The following is a 22,970-nucleotide window of genomic DNA, read 5'->3' as shown; positions in this document are numbered from 1 at the left end:
TGGTGTATTTTTTTAAAGAATCTGTCATTTCCTCACATTTTTTTTGGCAGTGCTTTAAACAAAAGCCAAACATCTTTTTTAAAGCCATCACAATCCAAATAAAAAGTTGAATTTTTCAGCAGAGCATTACAGAAAAAAAAAAAAAAAATTGAACTGATTGAGAAGCGTTTAATTATGTTGAGCTGCTGTTATCGATATGAAGGCTGTAAACTTTGAGTAAAAGATGCTTTACTGCAAGAAGCTCAGAAGGGGATTAAATCAAAACCTTTAACTGAAATCCAAACACTCATACACAGATATCCACTCTCTCACAACGACATGGATAGATGGACAGCACAATCCCTTTTGAGTCTGTTCACAACACCCGTTTCCCTTCACAAGTGAATCCAAAAAGTGAGTTTTGGGCAGCATTAGGTTAGGGGGTGGTGTGAAGTGAGGTAGGAAGAAGCTTGCGCTGCTGTCAAGCTCCATCTACCTAAGGCCAACTCTGAACATGTGTGTGCATTAGGACTAGCAAGTTCACATCCACAGTCTGTTTTTTTTTTTTTTTCTTTTTTTGTTTCAGCACAGAAATGGTCGGGTTCGTCACTACACAGGATGAGGACGTCACAATTTGTCCAGCAGAGGTCAGACAGTGTTGTTATTTTCCTTCCTCCTCGAATCGTCCGCGTAAAAACAACCAGCAGCTCAGTGTTGCAGCCAAAGACTGTTTTAGGAAATCAGAGGGAAAAATGCTGAACCTGTTCCAGTCAAGGTGCGGTTTCTCCACTTCGACACAGCCAACACAGGGCTTTGCATTCACCTAAAGCAGATGCCTCCGTCCGTGCGTCACTGCTGCTTCCTTCCTCGAGGCATCCATCACTGCTTTAGGTGCTGGGAGATAGGGGATGCGACTGGAGCGCCAGAATCGTAGTCTCTCCTCCACAGACTCCCCATCTTTCCTTGTTCCTCCCTCCATTTTTCAAGTTTTTATCTATTCTTTGTTATTGAAGCAGCAGTGTTTACAAGGTGTTGCGTGGCGTGCCGTTCAACGCGACCGCCTTGTTGCAGGGGGAGCCAACCGCCTGCGAGCCTAAAGGACGCTGAGCGGAAACTCCGACCTCAAATACTTCGTGGATGGCCTTCCGGAAACAATGGAAGTTGTAGTCTATTAATCCTGGGGATATAATAAAAAAAAAAAAACAAGTATTCAGCATATGTGCATGGTTTGAAAACTTTCTAAATAAAATGACACAAAAAACAACAACTGAGATCACCCAGGCAGGATCTCAGTTTTAAGTATGGTTGATGCATAAATACAAAAAATAAAATAAATTACAGTGGAGTTTAGTTTTTTGTCATCTTTAAATATGGGACCAGGAAAATCCAAAGACTGCAAGAAGGATGAAGAACTGAGAGATGCAAGGATCAGTTCATGGATGGACAAACAGATGAATAAACATACAGACTGACAGATCCACTGAAAGCTTGAGGGGTAGAAAGAGAAACTGATGAACAGATGAATAGATGGAGATACAAACTGACGGATGGATGGACGAACAGATAGATGGATAGCAATTTACTTTTATAAAGCGTGACACTTAAATTGCCTTTGAGTTCATTTGAGTTGATTCTTCAACACACTGATGATGGAACAGAGTCCATCTCCCCTTATCCAATAAGGAATTCTCTACTATTTAAAACACTATGAGAATCTTGTCATTTGCAGAATAGTCTCACAAGTCACAACTTTTAGTAGAAGTCCACACCACTCACAACCAGAAGGAATGTTTCTTTAGTTTCCACAGCAAGATAAAAACACCCTTGCAACAACAGGGCATTGCTTTGGCAAGAACTTGCAGAATTCATTGAGTGTAGAAAGTATCAAGGATATCAAATATGTGTCCAAGTTTTGTTTTATTTTTTGTAGTAAATTTTAGGCTTGGACTTTAAATGTTCTTCTCTTTAACAAATTTGTCAGGCAGAGCATGAATTACTTACCAAATGTCATCAAGCAAGAAAGATTTTTCATACATGTCTCTCATCCTGTATCTAACTTGGCCAGGATCACTGTACGCCTCCCGTTAATGTGTGGAAATGTTTTGGTTTTAACATGCGTCTGTTTTGGTGCAGGTTTACCTTTACGCTCGAAGCTCTCCTCCCTCAGGATGCAGACCAAAGCAAGGAACTTTGTGACCTCTTTAAGGTACAGCACAGTTGTGTTGTTGAGCTTGATGATCGCCATAGACTCCTTGTCATAGGCGCTGCCGCTGCCATCCTCCCTCAGACTAGTGCAGCATGAAGACAGCAGTGTAAATTTAAGAGCTGAGGAATTTACTGCAGCTCTTTTATGAGGTCATTTTTATCCATTACCAAGTTATTATAAAACAAAACATTCATGAACCCCCCACCCATACATCTTGAGGTGTTCAACATACCCGTATATACAAGAGACATCAATAACCACATCGATCATATCACAGCACAGTTCGTAGGACTGCATATCTACAGGCGAGCTATCTGTGGCGATGTAGATCTTACTGACCACGTCGAACAGAAAGGCCTTCTCGATCCCTGAATTCTGGCAGGAACAAAGAACAAAATATGACAAAACATGAAGCGGGTATAAAAAAAAAAAAGAAGAAGAAAAGAAAAGAAATATTCATCATGTGGACATTTATAATCAGAGTACCGCAATTAAAAAATAAGTTAATTCTTCTACTAGTCCAGTGGTTTTCAAAACAGATAACCGAGGAAATATTTTCACAACAGAGGTTGTCAAAAATGCCTTTGCACATTTACAAAACTATTAAACTTTTACTGAACTACAAAAAAAACGGAGAAGGATAAAGCTCATCAAATCCAGCAGTCGCATAAAGAGAGCTCATATGTTGCTTCGTGGACAAATCCTTTGGTGTTTTATTACCTCACATCATTAACAGAGGACAAACAACTGTTAATAGGAATGACCTGGTAACGGAAATCAGCTGATTTTCAGTTGGGGTTTTTTTCCTTCCTAATCAGTGAATGTGTCACACTCCTCAGTGTGGAGGTTGCTATTGAGTGAAGAGGATTAAAACTCTTAGCTTGTTTTTTTTTGTGTTTTTTTTGCTTCCCCACACCCCACACAATTCTACCCCAATTTAATTTCATTAAAACAATTCATGTACACAGCTATGGAATATCATTGTATTAATTTGATTAGTACAATGATTATGGATATAAACACAAAAATTCTCAACCACATTTCCTTACAGAAGATTTTTATCTGAGGCAGGACATAATTAGAGCATAGTTGCTATGCAACGTCTTGTTCTGTTTTTTTTTTGTTTTGTTTTTTTCCCCATTTACATCATCTGTAATGAAATATTTGAAAAAAAGGAAATGGGGGGGGGGGGATCTTCCTAAAACATTGAAAAGACTAAAATTGCAAATAGCAGACCAAGAGGCAAGATGACCAGCAACCCTTTATGACGTAATAAATGTACTGTTTTAACTTGCATCTAGCTAAAACAAACCAATCACTTAAAGTATATTTGTGTTTATAGCTCATCATTTCAGGACAAAATATTGATAAACATGTCCTAAAATAAACCTCAGAGGATTTGCACAGTCATATCCTCAGGATCAGCTATGACCTGCCTCAAGAAGAATGCCTCACTTAAATCACAACCAGGAACACAGGAGAGAGTTGGCTGTTTTCTACTTACAGAAATGAAGATATTTAAGAGGTTCTCCAAGGTGGGCAGCTGGGGGATGAGCTTCTGTACCACTTTACTGAAGGCCTCAAAGATGGAGTGGTCATAAATACTTGTCAAATAGAAGCTGGATGAAAGAGGCATAAAGGAAACCAATAAGCCATTAGCCTCGAGACACTTCCTTCAAAATGATTAAATAACCAGTTAGGAAAAAAAAAATTACAAGATCAAGAGAAAACAGATAAATGACTGAATTTCAAGCTGATAAGAGACAGATAGTACAAGAAACTGTTGCAGTTGTGACTGCTGCAAAATGAATGGGTTTTAGTGACAGAAATATAAAAACAAAAGCTTTATTTCTATGCGGAAGTGGTGGTTTGATCCAAAGAGAGTTTTCAGCAACCACTGCAAAGAAGAGTAATTTTACCGAGCAGAGCAGTTGAGAAACAACCAGAGACCTTTTTGCTCCATCATATATCCAGAACGGATCTGGGCGTCTAAAAGAAATAAAACAATCTTACCCAACATAAAACACACTGCTGCCTATGTCACCAGGGCTCCAAAATGATCTGAAAGGCTGCTGCAGAGCTGACTAGCAAGCACAGCCAGATGAAATAAATTAAAGCAAATAGTTGTTCTTATAGGGTGATGTTTTATTGTTGTTGTTTTATTTATAGAGCTCAAACAAAAATTTAGAAATAATATGAAGCATTTTTTTTTTTAAATTGGATAAATTATTTCAGTGTTAAAAAAAAATAAATTCTTTCTGAATAGCCTTATGGCAATTCAGTGACTTGGTTATGTGATTACTGTATTTATAAATTTTCTTTTTTTTTTATTACTGTATATTTGCTTTTTTTTTCTTCTGTTTTTTCTTTTACCCTATGGACCTATTTTGCGTCTTTAAATAAAGTTGATTTCCCTTTTATTTCCACTGATCATCCCAAAAGGGGAAAAATAAATAAATGAAATCACACAACACAACCAAAACCCAGTTTAATTTAAACGAAGACAAATATAATCATGCCATTAATAATTTCTTTTTTGAGGTTCTAATGCAAGTCAAAATACATCCCGTAAAAATAGAACGCCACATCAGACAGACGTTTTGTTTGTACATGTAAACTATGAGCCTGCTGTGGCAGTGCAACAGTATCTGACGCATGAGTCAGTGTCACTTCATTAGAAGAGCAAAGAGGAATTTGACAAGAACAGCAGCGTATCACCTTTACACTGCACTTCAGTCAGGTTTCACACCACGCCATAGACCTATAGTATAAGTTTTAAAATTATATCGATTTGACAGTTGAATCAGGAAATGTTTCACTACTTTTAATCAGCAGCCTTTGGTACTGTGGATCTTTGAATTCTGGCATCATGCGAGTTGGTATTAAAAAATATAACATTGTCCTGGTTTACATTAGAGTTTTTCCTAGTTATTTCTGTACTGTGGGCCACCTCTACATTGGGGTCCCTCAAAGGTCCACACTGGGTCCACTGCTGTTTATCTTGTATTTGTTTCCACTGGGGCCTCTTTTCAGGAAGTACAATGTTCCTTTTCATAGGATTTTGCTTATTCTTTTAGTCTGTAGTTGACTCTAGTTGACTAGAGTGTGAAGCACTCTAGTCAACTGGTGTTTATGGATTTGCAAAGTGAAAAACTTGACTGTGTTGAATGATTGAGTAAAGTACAAAATGACATAAGAATCCACAGTCTTACACACTACACACCGTACTTTAGACCTGTTCAAAAAGAAGCTAGCTTTGACTCAAAATAAGTCATTGTGTTTGTGGCAACATGTGATTGTGGTTGCCACTACTTCCAGACCACACAAAAGATGAACACAATAGTTCAAACCTTTAAGCTGAAAAAAAAAAAATGGAGAAGCAGGTCACGTTTATCTGACGCGAGTCGAGGTCACATGGAAAGAAATTACTACAAGCATTAAAACTTTTATGAACTACGGTGTCTATAAAAAGCATTCACCACCTTAGATGTTTTACTCTTTTTACAAATCAATCATGAGCAGCATAATTTGGATGTTTTTACAGAAAATACAAAAAAAAGCTTTAATGTCAAACAAAGGTCCAGTCAATTGATGCTACGTACTATGCTGTGAAAATTATTTATCCCTTTGATTTTTTTTTTTTATCTTAAATGTTTTGGTTTTTCAGATTGTTATATGTGAAATGATAATTTAGTTATATTAAGGGGAAAAAATGCTGTCTAACCCATCCTTCACCATCCATTATTTATGCTCTTCAAAACAGTCAATGTCTCCATGGGGAATTGTAAGGTAAACCTCAGACTCACATTTGCCAAAAAACCCAAAAACAAAATAATACAAAAATAAAACTTTCCAGATGATTCCCATAGATTTTGAGAAAATATTCTGGGGATTGATGAGAGAAAAAATTAACATTTTGGAAGGTGTGCACCCTGTTACGTCATTTCAGAAAGAGAACTTTATACTGACAGTCAAACAAAGCGGTGTCAGTATAATGCGGTGGGCTGCTTTGATGATCCAAGTCCTAACTGAGATGCAGATCCATGAATTCTGCTCTCCCTAAGATTTTGAAGGATAATCTCTGACCAAAGTGTGTCACTTAAAGGTCAAACATAGTTGAGTGATTCTGCAGGACAGTGATCCACAGCAGGCTGACATTTTTTAAGGATTCCCGTTGGTCATGGGATTTCCCCAGGACTCCCCCTGGGTTCCCCCCAGGACTCCCACAGGATGGGAGTAAACATTACTGTTAATTATTTAAGAGGATCAAAAGTTAACAGGAGCAGACAAGAGTGGGAACTAGCCAAGAGACAAAATCACGATGACGACAAATGAAACATAGGACAGGCACCGCCAATTAGTTTTTTTAATAAGCCTACACTTTAAGGCATTTTTACCTTAAATAAAGTCACCATTTAAAAACTGAATTTTGTTTTTAGTCGTTTCTGTCTGACATTTAAATCTTTTTTACAGCACTGCTCAATGAAGAAAAGACTCTCAATATCCTCTTTGCGATGGAGCAATAGTTATGTGAAAGTGTGGAAAGAGAGGGTTAAATGCACTCGACTGAATCTTTTAGATATATTCTAATTAATTATTTTAGTTTAATCCTTTACTAATGTCAAGCAGCCACTTTGCTTGCGTAACAAATATTAAATCAGATTTACCTAAGGTGCAGCTTCTCTAAACTTGCATCGGCCAGATCGTCGTTGGCTCTTTGATGGATGTCTCTCTGCGTTTCAATCTTGTGATCGTCTGAAAGGCCATCCACTTTGTGGATAAACACCTCAAAGTTGATCTCTGGATTGACCCTGTAGGCCCGTGACACGGTGAGATGGAGCCGTCCCAGAGCCTCCATGTAATCATCCTGCAGTGGAGGATTTGTGGTTTTAATAATGAGTTTGCACAAACAGAAAGTCGGTCGCAGCATAGCATGAAGAAGAGAAAGAAAGGAACATAAAGGCCAAAAAATGTTTAATTAAAGATGTCTGATGTATTTTAAGTTAGAATACAACAGACCATACTGTAAAGGACTGTGTGTTGCAGCTTCTGTCATAAAGGTAGCTTTCATCCTAATAAGCATGCTTCACCATGTTGTAAAACATGAGTTATGAAGAAATACACTTCTGCACTCTTTCCTGAACATCAAGAGGAAAATTGATTTGCTCCAGTAAAAACAGCTGAAACAGATTGAATTGGATGCACCTCGACCACAAACAAGCCCTGAAATCCGATCAGCTTCTGCTTTTACTGGAGAAGAGATCAGTACTTGAAAGCATTTTGAGTCGTGTGGACTGCACGCTCTAAGAGCCCATTTGTTGGTGGTAATAAGCTTCTGGTAAACATTAACTGCAAGAATGACATAGTATTTTTTTTATTTTCAATAAGTAGAAAAAAAAAAAGGATGACAATGACTCAGATTTTCTTTGTTGTTTTTACTGAATGAAATAGATGCTCATAGAAAATCCCAAAAGGAAAAAAAAATTAATAAAAATGAAATGAAATTTAGCATCCTGTTTGTTCCTCACCTGAGCATCAATGACAAATATCAGCGCTCCGGTTCCTCTGAAGATCATCTCGTAGTCAAAGGTGGGGTCGAGAAAGTCCACCTGGCCGGGGAAGTCCCAGATCTGGAAGTTAACAAAGGAGCTGCTGGAGATGTCATCCTTGTAGATCTTGTTGGTGCTCTCCAAAAACAATGTCTCGTTGGGGGACATTTTGTGGAACACCACCTGAAATGACAGTCATGTTTGTATTTTAGCAGAACGAACTCAAACGGCTTGTTTCACTTGTGTAAAACTCAGAGTCTGTAACATCTGTGAAAATTACTGCTGACAGTTTGAGTGCTTACACTTAATCAAATGGAGAGTGACAAATTACCCAAGATACGTTAGAGCTAAAATATAAAAGTTGTTCAGTTTGGTAATTTGGCACTTTTAAAAAGCCAGTTTGCAACAAGGACAAAAATAGAAATTACTGTGAAAACAAGGAAGTTCAAACTTCAATAGATCTCCAGCATCGACTCAGCACTAGCTGCAATCATTAGAAGAGCATGAGGTTCTAATCGAAATGTCAATATTGTGCTCTCTCCACAGCTTGGCTGTATAATGCTGAATCATCACGTTTGGTTAGCTTTAATCAAATCTGTTCATTTATTCATATCCGATTCATGTATTCAGTATTTCTCTAACAACTAACAAGTAAAGAAACTTGTGACTTTACTCGTTGCAAGTAAAGTAAGTTGTAAAGTAACAAGTAAACTTGTTTTGGTTTACAATTGTAGAAAATAAAAACCTACAAACTTTACAAACTAAAAAATGACCAAAAATTAGCATTTTGCATATTAAACAAAAAAAACAAAAAACAATGAGACAGAATAAAAATGTTTAAAAAGCATAAAAGATTTTATAAATCCATGTTTAGATTTTTTCTCTCCATTAATTGAAAAAAAAAAATAAAATTCAGTCCTCAAATGGTTGAGAACCACAGGCATAATACCTGAAAATGTTCACAAAACAACATGTTTATATCTATTAGTTCACTTATGACACTTTCAAGATTGATTTGAGAACTTTATGTAAAAAGTTATTGCTTTTAAAGACTGAATAACAGCATTCTCATATGGTACTAGAAGATCAAAAACATTTTCTGTAAAACGTCCAATTTTAAGCATTAATTCATGTTTTTCCAAGCAAAACTACCAACACTGTTGCAGTTTGACTTGATTCAGGCACAAAGCTATCATTTGAGCGTCACATGTCAAACAAAAGGGAAAGAAGGTCAGAAAACTGCAGACTTGCTCATGCTCATCTGACGCAAGACGCCACTGCACTCAGCATTTTTCAGTTACATGCTTCAGAGGCAGATAGTAAGATAACAGCTGTCAACTGTTTGGTTAGGTATTAATCAAAGCTTTGACCAAACAAAGCCTGTAAAGCAAAGAAAAAGAAGACAGCAATTTCTTGATGGATACATAGTATTGCTCCACAGCTGCCATTTTGATTCAAAGACCAAAGGCCAACTAGCAAGCAAGCAAAAAGCCAAATCACATGCTCTCCAAAGGCCTGCAGAGGAACAATAATCTCCTACTGGAAACTGTGTGGATTAGAAATGAAAAATGCCACTCTTTACTTTTATTTCTATGAACTCTCAAATCACGTTGAATTTTAACATAAATAATGAAATATCACAGATGGAACAGAGGATTCTTATCAATTATTCAAACACAGCATCAAGCTAAAGTAAGACTTTAGGAATCTAATTGTAACACAATCCAGTTTCAGAGTTATTTTTTGTCTTCTGCCAATCAGAGAAAAAGGTGGCCAACACCTTCAACTGTAAACAAAACTGTTTTTTTCCCCTAATATATGATTGTAATCATACTATATCACACAGAGTGGAGTAAAGCAAGTTTGAACGCTGAATGGAGGTGGTTGAAATCTCAAAATCAGTCAAGAGGAATTTAACCTAGTTCATATTTAGAGAGGGGGTCTACCCTTTGTTCTTTTCTCATTTGAGCTTTTGCTCTTTTTCACATCACAACTACAAACTTTTATTTATTTCAACAGGATCTTACGTGATAGGTCAGACAACTTTAAAAAGTACAGTTTGCCAAAAGTAATGTAGGGAACAATGCAAACAAGGAAGAAGGTGCTCTGCTCAGGTGTGACCAAAATTTATTTTTTTTGGCCACATATAAAGTAGAAATTATCACCATGAAAACAACATCCCCTCTTTGAACCATGGTGGGGACAGCATTATGCTGTTTGGATGATTTTCTTCAACAGAGCCAGGGAAAATTGTCTAAGTTGACAGGAAGATGGATATAAAACACAGTGAAATCCTGGAGAAAAAAAAAAACATTAAAAGCTGCACTTCAGACTCGAGTGGAGGTTTAATTTACAACTGAACTACAAGTATTTCTATGTGTTAAATTATCCTAGACAACTTTGAGACCTAAATCTAGTTGGGAATGTTTTTTTTCATAACTTGAAAATGTATGTACGCAGATTATTTCAGTGCAATCTGAATCGGCTCTAGCTATTTTGCAAAGAAGAATGGGCAACATTTATCATCTCAAACTGGTTCAGACTTGCCCAGAAAAAATTCCAGATGTAATTTAACCAGATCAATCAATCAACTTTTACTTATAAAGTACATTCCAGAAAGAAGGCATTTCAAGGCATCATAAAAAAACAAAAACGTCATGCAATATAAAATCAACAATCGAAACATTATATTAAGTCAAGTGCTATGTTGAATTCTTAATCGATTATGCTTTAAAGGCAACTCCAAACAGGTGAAGTTGCCTTAGAGTTGCTCACCTAATTTGCTAATTGGGTAAGCTACTGATTATAATTGGTGACAATGCGTTTTATTTAGGGATGTCAGAGTAGAGGGACTGAATACATACGCACATTTTAGGATGCGTTTGCACTTTGTGTTGCTCTAATACACAAAACTCAGATAAAATACACTGAAGTTTGTGGTTGTGATGAGACAAAAAGTAAAAAAAACTTTAAAGGGTGCGAATAATCTCGCCTGTCTCCTGACTCCAGCGTTGAAGCATTGATTTAAAACAAAAGGTAAAGGTGTGGTCAGTTTGCTACCGAGTCTTTGGCATGTGACATGCCGTTTGTCCTCATCTCATCGACTGCCTCTGTCCACCTGGTTAATAATTACCAGCCGCAGCTTTCTGGCTATCAGCTTGTTATAACAATCCTTGTAGTTGCACACATTGATTCCCTGATCACAATTATCATTAGCGACATGCTAAACTAAGTTGCTAGCTATTTTAACTGAGAGAAGCAAATGAAAGCGGCCCCTAGCCTCGCAATGCTAACACTTTAAAGACAGCATATCTCTCCCCACCTTCTGTATGGATGACTTGCCGCTTCGCCTCAAACCCATGAGCAGGATTCTCGGCTTGCTGTCTGACGGAGACGAGCTGTCCTCGATATCGGGCTCCTCTTCACCATAACCGAAATCTTTGGGGAACGAGTCCGAAACCCCATAGCTGTCAGCCAGCTGTTCCACCTCGTACTGAATCGACATTTTGACCTAACAACGGTCGCTTCCGCTGTTTGCGTCGCCTCTAAATATATCTAAACACAGTTGTGTTTGTCACCAGACGCTATAAACCTGTCTTATTATGAAAACAGGTAGTCAATATCGTATTAGCCTCTTGAAAACACAGTGCATGATGATCCCACACATTTCCTTAGGATTTCCTCTTAGCTGAAAAAAAAAATGCTGATCGTCCCGCCTTTTGATTCTGATTCGTTGCTTGGATTACATCTCAAACGATGATTGGCTAGTGATCCTGTCAGTCTTTTGAGGTTTTTCGTTGTCACCTGACTAGTACCCAGACTTGTTTTGTGAACTAAACCGTCTATTAGGGAAACAACATAGTTGCTTTTGCAGTATTAAACAATTTAAACCTAATTAAACTGTGTTTTGTGGTTTTTGTTTGTTATTTCGAAAGAATAAATATTTATTGAAAGTTATAAAATACTGCTAAACAGAAACTGATAGATATTTGTCAAACTACCAGCAGATGGGGACAGACACACGCGTCAGTAATTCAACACTTTCAAAGTCTATCTAAAATGTAGGAAATATCATAATTAAAATATTTTATATTTATTCCAGAGAAAATTTGTTTTAAGACAGCATGTGATGTAAAGATATACATTGCGATTCCATCAATAAATAAGTAATAAAAAAACAAAGAAAGAAAGAAAGAAAGAAAGGAAGAAAGAAAGGAAGAAAGAAACAAAGAAATAAAGAGCAAAGAAAAATAATTTTATTCATGTTATTTTATTTGCTTCTTAAATTGATCAGATTAAGTGGGGTTTATGTAGTTTATTTTTTCTTTTTCTATTCTCTCTTATTTTTTGTTGAATCTATAATGACTTGTTTGTGCTGTGATTGAAGTTCAATTTGTCTGTTTTAGAAATGTAATGTTTTTATTTTGTGATTTTATTAAAGATATAAATATTTTACTGTAGTCGTCATTTAATCCGTTTTATCTTATTTATTTAGTTTAACTAATGAAGGTTTTCCTTTTGTACAAACGAGGACCTGCTGCATTTTACATGAGATACATGAAGGCAGCACTGAGTTCAGTGCCGCTGTATGTTTGGAACCCTTAAAACGAAAGTTAACTTTACCGACCCGGTGGTACTTTACCCGTTTCTCATTCGCTCCGATACCAAAGCGGTAGACTAAATATACAAGCTTTGCATTCAGTCAGCTTTACAGCCGATATCATCATGGCGCATTACAGAGTAAGTGTTTTTAATGTCGCTTTATATTTCTCCATGTAAATTAGAACTTATTAGAAATCCTGCACGCTAGCTGCGCTGTTAGCACGCCAGGAGGCTTCAAAGTAAAATATTCTCTTTTTAATCACTATGTTCTCTTCCCACAGGCCTCTGACTCTAAGAGAGAACATTTCAGAAGATATTTGGAAAAAACTGGAGTTGTTGACAGTCTCACCAGTGGTGGGTCGCTTATTTTTTATGTGCACTACAAAGGCTGTAACTTCTGGGTTTTTATTATGGAGTTGCAAGCCAACATGGGCTATGCTCACGCTCTTCATCGCTACGCTCTTGTTTTGTAATTTACGTAGGACTCTTGGTCATGTTTACCGTTTAGATTTGACAGCGACAGCTTCAACAACAGTTTTAGTGCACTTTATTTTTTGCAAACGTTTCCAGTTTGCAATGAGAAGATGAGGTTCTAAACCTTACATAATTCACTGCGTAGTGGAGTTCAGCTCTCAGTAGGCTATGCTGAGACCATCTAATTAAATTATTGGACTCAGGTGTGTTTGAGTAGAGACGCATTCAAACCAGAGGAGCAGAAGTCTTGTCACCAGGACTTGGGTGGAGGGGAAACTATTCATAGTTGAATAACGAGACTGTAGCAAGATTTTGGCTACGAGCCGATGTGAAATTCTCACTGTACAAGTAAAAATTCCAGTTTCACAGCGTGTACGCAAAAAAAAAAAAAATGTAAATAAGAATACAAATCATAACCCAATACAGCTTCAAATTTAAATAAGAAAAAATCCACTATTTTTAAAGTGTGTAAAATTGATTACAAAGTTAAAATTTCATAGCATTTATTAAAACTTCCTGAATTTACTATCAGTTTTCAAATATCTATTGCTTAGATGATACACATATGCCTTGCTCTTAATAGAATAACAGTTATAACTGGCTGCTTATATTAGCCTTTTTCCTTTCCTAAATGAAGAAGTCTTTTGGAGGTGAGGTAAATATGTCTGCCAAGCAACAAGAGATGTATATTGTAACCTTCTTCTGCTCCTTTTTAGTTTTTGTGTCTCTGTATGAGCAACAAGAGAAGCCTCCCAATGCTCTGGAGTATCCTTTATACACGTCTCATTTCGCCACCATGTTTTATTTTGTGGTGCGGTAACGATTTCAAATTTTTGTTGAGAACTCACTTCCTGTAGATTCTTTAACCAACTCCTTCCAGATATGTGAAGGAGCATCTTGGTGCTGTTCCCCTGACTTCAGCAGACACAGAGGCTCTGCAGCAGGAAGTGAACGACCTGAGACAGAGATGTGCATGTCTGGAGGAGGAAAATAAAGATCTCAAAGCAAGGGTATGTTGCTTGTTTTTTGTTTGTTTGTTTTGTTTCTAATATTCTATATAATTGGTCTGAATAGTTATGAAAATGTACCAGCACAGTCCACAAGAGAGCACTGTCTTCTTACATTTTACTCCAAAGAATACAGTTCATGTTTTTTATGTGCAAATGGCATTTGCTGGTTTTCATCAGTAGTTTATTTTTTCATAGCTTTTTTTAAAAAAAAAACTTTTGTTGACTTTATCAGTGAATAAAAATGGATTTCAGAACTAACAATGGTGTAATCAAAAATAATAACTCCCTTATAAAATCTCCTCCCATAATTGGCCCAGTTTTAATCAGGATGGAGTGTCAGGATTGTTTGCATGTTTTTTGTTTACATTGTGCTGCTCTCATGCCTGTCTCTTTAAATGGGATGTTTTCTCTTATTCCAATGAGAATGAGAATAAGATACTTTCTCTTTTTCATTATGAAAAAGTATCACGGTAATTGTTCAAATGAAATAAAAGCTAACGGCAGTGTTTTTTTGGGATTTCTTCCTAGCTGCAGCGATATGAACCAGCTTCAGAAGATGGAGCCGCTGCTAACTAGATTTCAACAACAAACTCGTCTTTGTTTTGATAAACGTATTTGTTTATGCTGCTGTCAGTTTGAATTTAAAGATAGGACTACACCGTAAAAGGTGAAAGCCGAATGTTTTATGTGGCTGTGATGTTTATCTGTAAATCGCAACTTTATTCTTTTCTTATATTCTAACTTATTCTGTATATGTTTGTATATATTTTTCCTGAGTGTTCAGTCTTTTGTGAAGTACGTTCAAAGTGTGGCACCTTGAGTGCAATTTATTTTGCTCCTCAAAATGGGAACACACGTAACATTGTTTAATGTTTTGGATTAAGGCAGCCAGTGGTCTGAAACTGGCATGAAGGGGAAAAATAAACCTTCAATTATTCTAGCTCTGCGGGCGATTTGCATTTCTGTTGAATACTTCAACAATATTTTGACCCTGATCTTTTTTCATTTCTCATACAAAATGCATTCAGAAACAATAATGCATTAAACTACAGAAGTGAAAACGATCAGGGTATGTCTTGCTCTATACTAGGTTATTTTTTTCCAGAAGCAAAGCTTGTTTCTATTGAGGACAGCTATGTTCTGCTATTTCATTACCAATATGCTCAGAAGTCAAATTTTATTTTTTAAACCCTCGCTGCACGGTTTTTAGTGGCCAGTAACGGCTTTCTCTGAGGGCTAAGCCCCTAATTCAGATTTCCACAGGGCTGTACAAAGAGGTTGTACAAAAACTGACTTATGTTGAACTTTTCATTGAAAAAAATAACTGACATTTACCATAAAAGAAAACAAATACTCCAGACTTCTTGAGAGGTACAGCTGCATCTCAATGCGTCATATTAAAAATCTGATTTGAACTTTAATTAAAAAAGTGAAGCTCCTCTAGATAAGAGATTATTTTCAAAGGCTTATTTGATGATTTTACTGATAATTTAAGAAAAATAAAAAGCTTAATTTCTTGAGCCATAAAAAATGAAAAGGTTTTAAAAATCCTTGATGTCTTAAAAATCTGTGAACAAGCTCTAATGCGCTCCAGCATTTCCAAAAACAGCAGAGGTGTGAAAGGACAGCTGTGAACAAGCAATCCAGAAAACTTCACAGCTCACCGATGTACATATGTCATGACCTTTAACTTTATAACTGTAGATGCATGTGAATAAACTAGAGCTACGTTATAAGAGAAAAAAAAAAGTTTTTCATTCACTACTCTGTACTGCTTTGAGTTTAAAGATGATCTACAGCTTTGGGGGGTGGGTTTCCATACGTTATAGCAATCCTATTCAAATTGGATGGTAAATGTTAACAGATGCTCAGTGCAGTTCAGTGTTTTTGATAAACATGTCTATGTTCTGTATTATTTGTTTCTCAGTAAATACAAAAAGCAATTTAAAAAAAAAGATTTAAATTTCAAACATAACACAGTAAGTATTTGCATACTAAACGAAAACCCGTCCAAAACCAGTAGTTGGTGGGGTGAATCAGAGGGTTGGACTGTCGGTGCATGTTTGCCAAACTGGATCCTGTGTATGTAGTCTTGTGTTCTTAGGAACTCTTAGCCTGGATTCTTTGCTGCACTCTTGAGTGAACTCAGAAACTGATTAACATGATTTACATCTGGCCCGGTATTTGTGTTTATGTGACACCTTCCTGGAGCTGAATCGGCTGCGTTGTCGGCGGCAGCTGTATAGATAAAAATGTCTTTTACATGTCAGAATAAGGGCTACTTACAGTAGGAAAACATACCATATCACAAGGCTCAGATAATCACATACTGGCTTCTTGAGTTGCATGATGTTTCATGTCTGTATGGATATTCAAGCATTTTTCTAACACATTACAGAAAGGCAATTCTGAAAAAGATGCCATCCTGCATTAGGCGTCACTGATGGAAATGACCAGTGAGTGTATTTTTGAATTATGTCAAATACATCTTTAAATTTATATTGCCAAAGTACATGGTGTTAGTCTTGTCCCATGATGTTTTATTGATGTCAGCACAGAATTGGTCAATAAATAATTTATGCACATCTCGTTTCCAGAAGGGTTTACAGAATTACATAAAAATTAAGAGACATGGTCTCTATTTTTTTAAACCCTTCTCTACTTTTTCCAGAGATGTGAATAAATTATTTTTTTTAGTATAATTGAGCTCAGTTTAGAAACACCAAACTTTATACAGATAGTTGATAAAAATGACTGCAATATGAAAATACAAGTAAATTGACAATTGATGGTAATCTATAATCAGACAAAAGCTAGTAAAGAAACTTTAAAATGCTTCCTTTATTTCAGAAGGCCAGGTTGTAAAACACACTCCAGTAAACTAACTTTATTTGAACACCCTGATATGAAAATTCAAAAGCAAACAAAAAGTCATATTTGGACTTCAGTTGAAAAGTCTCCATGGCCTCTTAGATTAGAGGTATGTCTTCTAAAACATCATGTTTCTACATTACCAAACTTAAAACATACCCCATTTTTAAAGCTAGTATTTAGCTATCGCCTTTACAGAAAATATTAGAAAAACAGAAAAGAAATTACAGTTAACTTTTAAATGTGTTTACAAAGTTCACGAGGTAACAATATTAAGACGTAGTGGTGTGTGTCTACCATCTGTTTTACATCTTAATGGACATTTCATTGTTCCTTTATCAGGATAAAGCACAATAAATGAGACATAAAATGAGACCTGATGATTAAAGCTCTGTAGTATTTTTAGTGTTAAGGTTTGAAAATGTGATTTTTGTGAAGAATAATTCACATTCACAGGAGTTTTGTTAATACTGGATGAGAAATGTTGATGCAAACAAAACAAGCAATGGTTTCCATCAAATCAGTACATGGAAATTAAGAACATCTTATCTGGAAAAAAACAAATATGATTTGATTAAATATTCAAAACACCTCTTTTTTGTCAATAGTGTTTGCAGTTCTGAGACACCACTAAGTGGCCCTATTATACACCAAGTCAAAATACAAGCTTTAAAACTAGAAAATCCATATCAAGATCAAGATCAAGACAAGCAATTTGTTGATATTCTCAAAGACTTCAAGACAAGTCAAAACAAGCTTCCTGAGCAAAACTTTGGGTGAAATCTTCTCCAGTTCTACGATGCAGGAGAGATGAAGATGTTGAAGAACACAGCAAAGATAAGGAAGACAGCATATCCCAATATGCAAATCCAGAAAAGTGGGTTTTTACACAGCTTCGTATTGAATTTGATGAAGAAGACGTATCCGATAGTCAGTCCAGCAACAATTCCTCCCAAATGAGCCACAAACGACACCTGAAGAAAATATGATAAAAATCAGGTTTCAGTTCAGGCCTCTAGGCTGTAAGCTGCCATTAAACATTTAGTGACTCCACTAAATGTTGAGTCGAAACTCATAGGACTAGTTTAACAGACAGTCAATAAACTAAATGGGTGAGGGGGTAAGGAGTCAAGTTTTCAGTAAACACCATTTGTGTTTTTGTAGCCATGAAGCTAAGAATCAACTTAGTTATTACAAAACCAAGTTGAAACCATAATTCATGCAGATGTATGCAGAAATACATGCATACAACTGCATGAATGACAGCTCGTCACGAAAATACTCAGTGTGGGTATTTTTGATCCTCTGTTTCCGAGAAAGCTCAGAAATATCTGGTTTGTTTTTCAGTGCACTGTAGATTTCCTACCTTTACACCTCCCTCTAAATTGGCAAATCGTCTGTACAAGGCATAGCCGAAATCTGCAACAACTGAACACAAAGCGGCGTTAAATCATTGCTACAAATGACTGTGCACTTCCAGACATTTCAAAAGAACACTGACAAAAAACAGAGGGGAACCTACCAATTAAAACGATGATGAGGATTCGAGTCACTCCAAAAATAAGTTTCATCTGTTTGAAATTCTGTGAAAAGGAAGAAAGGAAATCAGATGAAGGCATTTCCTCTAAAAGTTCATTTGTTTGTCTTTAGTACAATGTGCACCGTGTCACAAAAGTATTTAAATTACTGTAACTTTTTCACGTTTCATCACAAAAGCATGGCATTCAGCCCCCAAGAGTGAGTGGTTGATAAAACCACCTTTCACCGGCATTCAGAAATATCTCCCTCAGCTGACTTTTGTGCCAAAAAAAGATTCAAATGTAATTCCCCCTGCCTTAAGCAATTTCCACATGGAAGAATGTGAGCAGATCCTCCTGTCATGGTGTGTCTCAACTTACCACCACTGCATTTATGAAATAACCTCCATACAGGGCATAAACGCCCCCAGAAGCCCCAACCAAAACAGTGAGAGGATCAAAGATGGAGCTGGCCAAAGACCCTGGGGGGGAAACGCACAGATAAAATCATCAACAGGAAGTACAGTTTTAACTCAAACTTGGAAAAACAGGCTTCAAGCATTTTTAAACAGCACAAAATGGTTTTATTTCTCTTTGGTGTCTCAATCTCAGGTACCTGTTTCAGAAGAAGAGAAGCTCAAGATAAAATTAGAGAAAGGTGACGCTTACCTGCGAGGACACCAGCCAGGTAAACCAATCCTACTTCATGCCCTTTGTGGACCATTTCCAGTGGGATCCCAAGCAAAAGTTGCATCACTAAGTTCCCGAAGATGTGCCCCACACTGAAAAAAAAAGAAAAGCTGCAGGTTAACACACACTGAACCAACATCCAGATACAAAAATGAGACTCCACCCCAAACAGGACAATTTTTTGTGGTTTTAATTGTTTTGCTACAGCAGAGTGTCTGTAGTGAACAAGCGCTTTGTCTAACCAAACGGTAAACGCTTACTGTCAATTTCCTGCATTGGAAAAACAGCTGCCGAGTGTGGCTAAGCAACAGATCAACAACAACTGATCATTCTATGAATTTAATCAAAAAACAAATCAATAATTATTGATATTGACTGATATGAAACACTTAAAAGTTTTTCATCCAGTCCTAGTGCTAAGCAACGCAGCTAGCCTGAAAGACACCATTCTTTCTAAGATTTTTTTTAGCATCCGGTGAACTAACTCACTCCTGTTCCTCTCAGCTAATGCATTTTCCTGCTTGGTAAATATGCTTGGTTTTGCTGTGCGGCTTGTACTCACGGGATATGAAATTTCTTGGTAGTTGGTAGTTTATGATTTTATATATATATATATATGTATACATTTTCACTAATGTTGCTCCTTTTTCAATGTAAATGATGTCTAATGTCCAAAAGCAACTGTTGCACAGATGTAATCCAGCAAGTTGAATTTCAATGATATCTAAAGAGATGAAAACTGAGGGTGGTTTCGCACTTCCTCACCACTGACTGAAACTGTCATTTCATCTTTTGAAGTATTTCAAATGTCTGACTATCCTCACCCAGCGTGCATGAACATGTAGGAAAGGAACCGCCATGCTTCCTGTCTTTTGGCAGGATCGTAGGTGAGAGGACTTTTCCAGATGCCTTCATCCAGGGTCACCCACTGCTTATGAGGCTTCCACAGGGCATAGTAGATAAACACTGCCAGCTATGGAAGAACAAGCATTTGACACTCAATAATATTTTTAAAACTTTACAAAATAAATATATCAGGAGCAAAACTGAATGCAAAACAGCTGTGATGACATGACAGCAGGAGGGAAACAGACTCACAGATGGTGAGGTTTGTTTAACTAAAATGTGGGGCCTTTCAAGATTACTCCCAACAGTGTGTTCTCACAGATGTCTTGGAAAACGCTGCACACCGAGAGACTAGCACTCCAACAAATTGCAAATCCAGCAATTATCAACATGCTAAACGGTGAAAAAACTTAGATAAAAAGGAGTGAACTCTTTATATTTTTAGACAATACTAATTTTATGTAAAATATCAATATAAGATTTTATTTTGTATTTATTCTTAATCAGGAAGACTTCTGTGTCACCTTCTATTTATCCTTGTAAATAAAAGTGGAACTATATATGAATTTAACAGCAAATCCTCCAGAACTTTTGTTAAACAGCACAGCAATTACATACATAATCAGATGTGGATATAAATGAGTTACATTTACTTCAATAACCTTTTGGTGAAAATGTACTGCTAGGAGTATTTTTATACCATACTTTTATTTATACTTGAGTATAAATTCGGGTTACTCTATCTATAGTTACTTCAGTATATTAAAGTTACACTTATTTCACTTCAACACAATTTGCAGCTACTCTACCCAACTCTGTATGTGATATTTATAGCAAAGGCCTGCCTTTTCTAGTATTTATTAGCGTGAGATTATGCTACTGCAATAAACTTTATGAGTTAGGCCGTCAGAAGGAAGCAGCACATTTGTTAACATTTAAAGCCGCCGGAGAACTTTACAGTTTGGGGATTTTTATCCCAGCCTACCTCTGCAATACTGATGCCGATGATGAAGATCGGAGGTGGGCGGCAGTTAGCGCGTTGCATGTACCGGTCCCGAAACTCTGGTGGGATGATCAAATTCTGGAACTTCCTAAAGCATCCCGTCTCTTTCTCTTGATTTATCTCCGGCTCACTGTTGTCCTCCTGGTCCGCCTCTTCGTAGTCACGGTCACCCATCTTTGTTGCTACAGTCGTACACTGCAAAGCTCTGAAATGCATGAGGAAAAACTTTAAGCGTGCAGCCCAGAAGAACAGAAGGAATATTATGGTGATAATACTGCATATCCTATTCTTTATAGGTTAAACGGGTTAAGTAGCATTCTTTGCATTTTGTGATATGGCTTCTTCTCCAGTGGAGCATCAGTGTGTGAGGGAGGAAACTGTAGAAATGACTGAAAACAAGTTTTCAAAGAGGAAAGTTGGAGAATTATGCTTCACTGTATCATACTGGAATGCAGGAAACAGTAGACTGTTTAGAACAAGGCAGTGGTAGCAGTCAAAGCAGCCCTTCAAAGTAAAATACATAGAAATGATCAGAGAGAAGAAGGCTTTTAGGGAAAAAAAGAGATGTATTTCCTGTTTCAGTTTTTATTAGATAAAATCACAGCTAGTCTTATTAGTGGGAGGTTGGCACACACATACACACAGAAATACATGTATATATGTTTATTAAAATCAAGATACATTGGATTTATTCACAAAATTGCTTTTGCCAGAACCAGGTTCTAGTCTGGATCAGGAACAAGAAAATTTCTGTGCTTAAGCTAAGCTAAGCACAAATGACATTATAGTAAAAGGGAGCTAATCTTAAAAATTTCAAAAGTGAAAAAATCTATTAATTAAACTTCTAATGAGAGAAAACCTGGAATTATTTTATGAAATCAAAATGTAAACAAGGATCCAGATAAGTGAAATAACAAATTGTATTACTGCTTTAAGAGATTAATTGTAACTTTTTTTTTTACAAGATATTTAATAACTAAAAGGATGTTCAGTGTAAATAATTAAAACACTTGAGTAAATCATGTAAAACGATTAGCATCTTTTTAATAAAGATATTATTTACTGTAAAACTGAAACTCCCCGCGTTGCTTCTGTTCCCTACAGTACGTCCAGTAGCTTTGCCCACGCTGAGGCATTTCCTGTTTGTTAAGCTTCTCCTCTGCTGATGATGATAATATTCACGCCAAGTTGGATGGCCTTTAAAAAGAAATATACAGAACTCGCTTTTGTTTTAGGCTCTTCCTGGTAGAAAACAAAGTGAGACCAACTCACCTGAACTTTCAGCAGGAACGCGTCTGTTTGCTCCAATTAGAAAACAGTGAGAGGTTCCCACGATAATTCAAATGTAAAATTTAAGCTCGACACAAAAACAAAGCAAGTGACTACCACAACCCCTCAGTGGTTTCAGACGACCTACGGAGCCGAGTTCTTATTCGAACTGGCCCCAAGTGAGAAGGGGCACAACACAAAAAAAAAAATCGGTCGGAGATAATTATAGTCTTTGCTTTCTTTTCTCCCTCCAAGACGCTTCCTTCCTCCGAACAAACAAATCACGAGTGACGGTCGTTTCTGGTTCCTTTGTGACACTTGTCCGCAGCTTGAAGAACATCTAGTGGCTGTACTTTCCCAGTCGTTCAGTCTACAACCGTCTACCTGTTTCACGTTGCCACACCTGTGGTCAGTGACGTCACGGACAACATAGGGCGGCAAAAAACAAAAGCGTACATATCTTCATCATGTACAAGTATTGATCATCTCTCGTCCAAAAGAAAGGCATACGTTTTAATTGTTTACGCAACACTAAAGAAATTATAATACAGTGAATTAAAACAACGAATGTGTTAATGATGCAGCAACTACTCAAGCGTACCACATGGTGGCAGTAAAACTCTAAATTAGGAATGACGGACGTTTAAACGTTTTTAACCCTTTTTCTAACAAGGCTAAAAAATTAACATTTTTGCAAATTTTGTTTTGGCAGTAAAGTTTCCAGGAAATGCCTCAAGTATAAGCGCTTCGATCCCTTTTCCCAGGAGTAGTTGAACTTGACTTTTCAACATTTGGTTAATGATTTTTGCGCTTAAGAGATATGCGGAAGTTTAATCTTTGATGACTAATCTTTATTGTACAACTTCTAAAACCCAGTATTGCTATTTTGCCCAATACTTTAAAATCCTAATGCCTTTTACAATATTAAGTTCTTAATATTTTCCTTTTCATATA

General features: G+C 36.7%; 3 protein-coding genes across 3 annotated transcripts; 1 reads left to right on the top strand and 2 right to left on the bottom strand.

The window, feature by feature from the left end:
• Positions 1 to 213: 213 nt before the first annotated feature.
• Positions 214 to 11,451, bottom strand: rragca (Ras-related GTP binding Ca). The gene is made up of 7 exons (XM_007557206.2): positions 11,057 to 11,451; positions 7,714 to 7,917; positions 6,853 to 7,052; positions 3,690 to 3,804; positions 2,418 to 2,560; positions 2,119 to 2,267; positions 214 to 1,156 (listed from the first exon to the last, which is right to left on the bottom strand). The coding sequence occupies exons 1-7, from the start codon at positions 11,237 to 11,239 to the stop codon at positions 1,002 to 1,004; spliced, it is 1,149 nt and encodes a 382-aa protein (XP_007557268.1). The 5' UTR covers positions 11,240 to 11,451; the 3' UTR covers positions 214 to 1,001.
• Positions 11,452 to 12,313: 862 nt separating this feature from the next.
• Positions 12,314 to 14,876, top strand: LOC103141523 (C-Myc-binding protein). The gene is made up of 5 exons (XM_007557205.2): positions 12,314 to 12,474; positions 12,618 to 12,690; positions 13,527 to 13,575; positions 13,691 to 13,820; positions 14,349 to 14,876. Exons 1-5 carry the CDS (start codon positions 12,460 to 12,462, stop codon positions 14,394 to 14,396), a joined length of 315 nt encoding a protein of 104 aa, XP_007557267.1. The 5' UTR covers positions 12,314 to 12,459; the 3' UTR covers positions 14,397 to 14,876.
• A 1,761-nt stretch (positions 14,877 to 16,637) lies between these two features.
• rhbdl2 (rhomboid, veinlet-like 2 (Drosophila)) lies at positions 16,638 to 22,873 on the bottom strand. The gene is made up of 8 exons (XM_007557203.2): positions 22,020 to 22,873; positions 20,730 to 20,952; positions 19,723 to 19,871; positions 18,878 to 18,990; positions 18,590 to 18,690; positions 18,214 to 18,274; positions 18,058 to 18,119; positions 16,638 to 17,665 (listed from the first exon to the last, which is right to left on the bottom strand). The coding sequence occupies exons 2-8, from the start codon at positions 20,919 to 20,921 to the stop codon at positions 17,486 to 17,488; spliced, it is 858 nt and encodes a 285-aa protein (XP_007557265.1). The 5' UTR covers positions 20,922 to 20,952; positions 22,020 to 22,873; the 3' UTR covers positions 16,638 to 17,485.
• Between the last annotated feature and the right edge of the window lie 97 nt (positions 22,874 to 22,970).

The sequence above is a fragment of the Poecilia formosa genome, unplaced genomic scaffold (assembly GCF_000485575.1).
Source record: "Poecilia formosa unplaced genomic scaffold, Poecilia_formosa-5.1.2 Scaffold85, whole genome shotgun sequence".
NCBI lineage: Eukaryota > Metazoa > Chordata > Actinopteri > Cyprinodontiformes > Poeciliidae > Poecilia > Poecilia formosa.
The sequence above is the reverse complement of the archived record's forward strand: the minus strand, read 5'-3'. Positions and strand labels throughout refer to the sequence as shown.

Bases quoted from the DNA above. Each gene is read 5' to 3' on its own strand.
- rragca (XM_007557206.2), bottom strand. From the start codon at position 11,239: ATGTCGATTCAGTACGAGGTGGAACAGCTGGCTGACAGCTATGGGGTT. The intron at 7,918-11,056 runs GTGGGGAGAGAT...CTGTCATTTCAG, and splicing joins GCAAGTCATCCATACAGAAG to GTGGTGTTCCACAAAATGTC. The intron at 7,053-7,713 runs GTGAGGAACAAA...CCTCCACTGCAG, and splicing joins TATTTGTCATTGATGCTCAG to GATGATTACATGGAGGCTCT.
- LOC103141523 (XM_007557205.2), top strand. The intron at 12,691-13,526 runs GTGGGTCGCTTA...GCTCCTTTTTAG, and splicing joins TGTTGACAGTCTCACCAGTG to TTTTTGTGTCTCTGTATGAG. The intron at 13,576-13,690 runs GTATCCTTTATA...AACTCCTTCCAG, and splicing joins AAGCCTCCCAATGCTCTGGA to ATATGTGAAGGAGCATCTTG.
- rhbdl2 (XM_007557203.2), bottom strand. From the start codon at position 20,921: ATGGGTGACCGTGACTACGAAGAGGCGGACCAGGAGGACAACAGTGAG. The intron at 19,872-20,729 runs GTAGGCTGGGAT...GTTCTTCCATAG, and splicing joins TCGGCATCAGTATTGCAGAG to CTGGCAGTGTTTATCTACTA. The intron at 18,275-18,589 runs GTAAGTTGAGAC...TCCTTTTCACAG, and splicing joins ATTTCATAAATGCAGTGGTG to AATTTCAAACAGATGAAACT.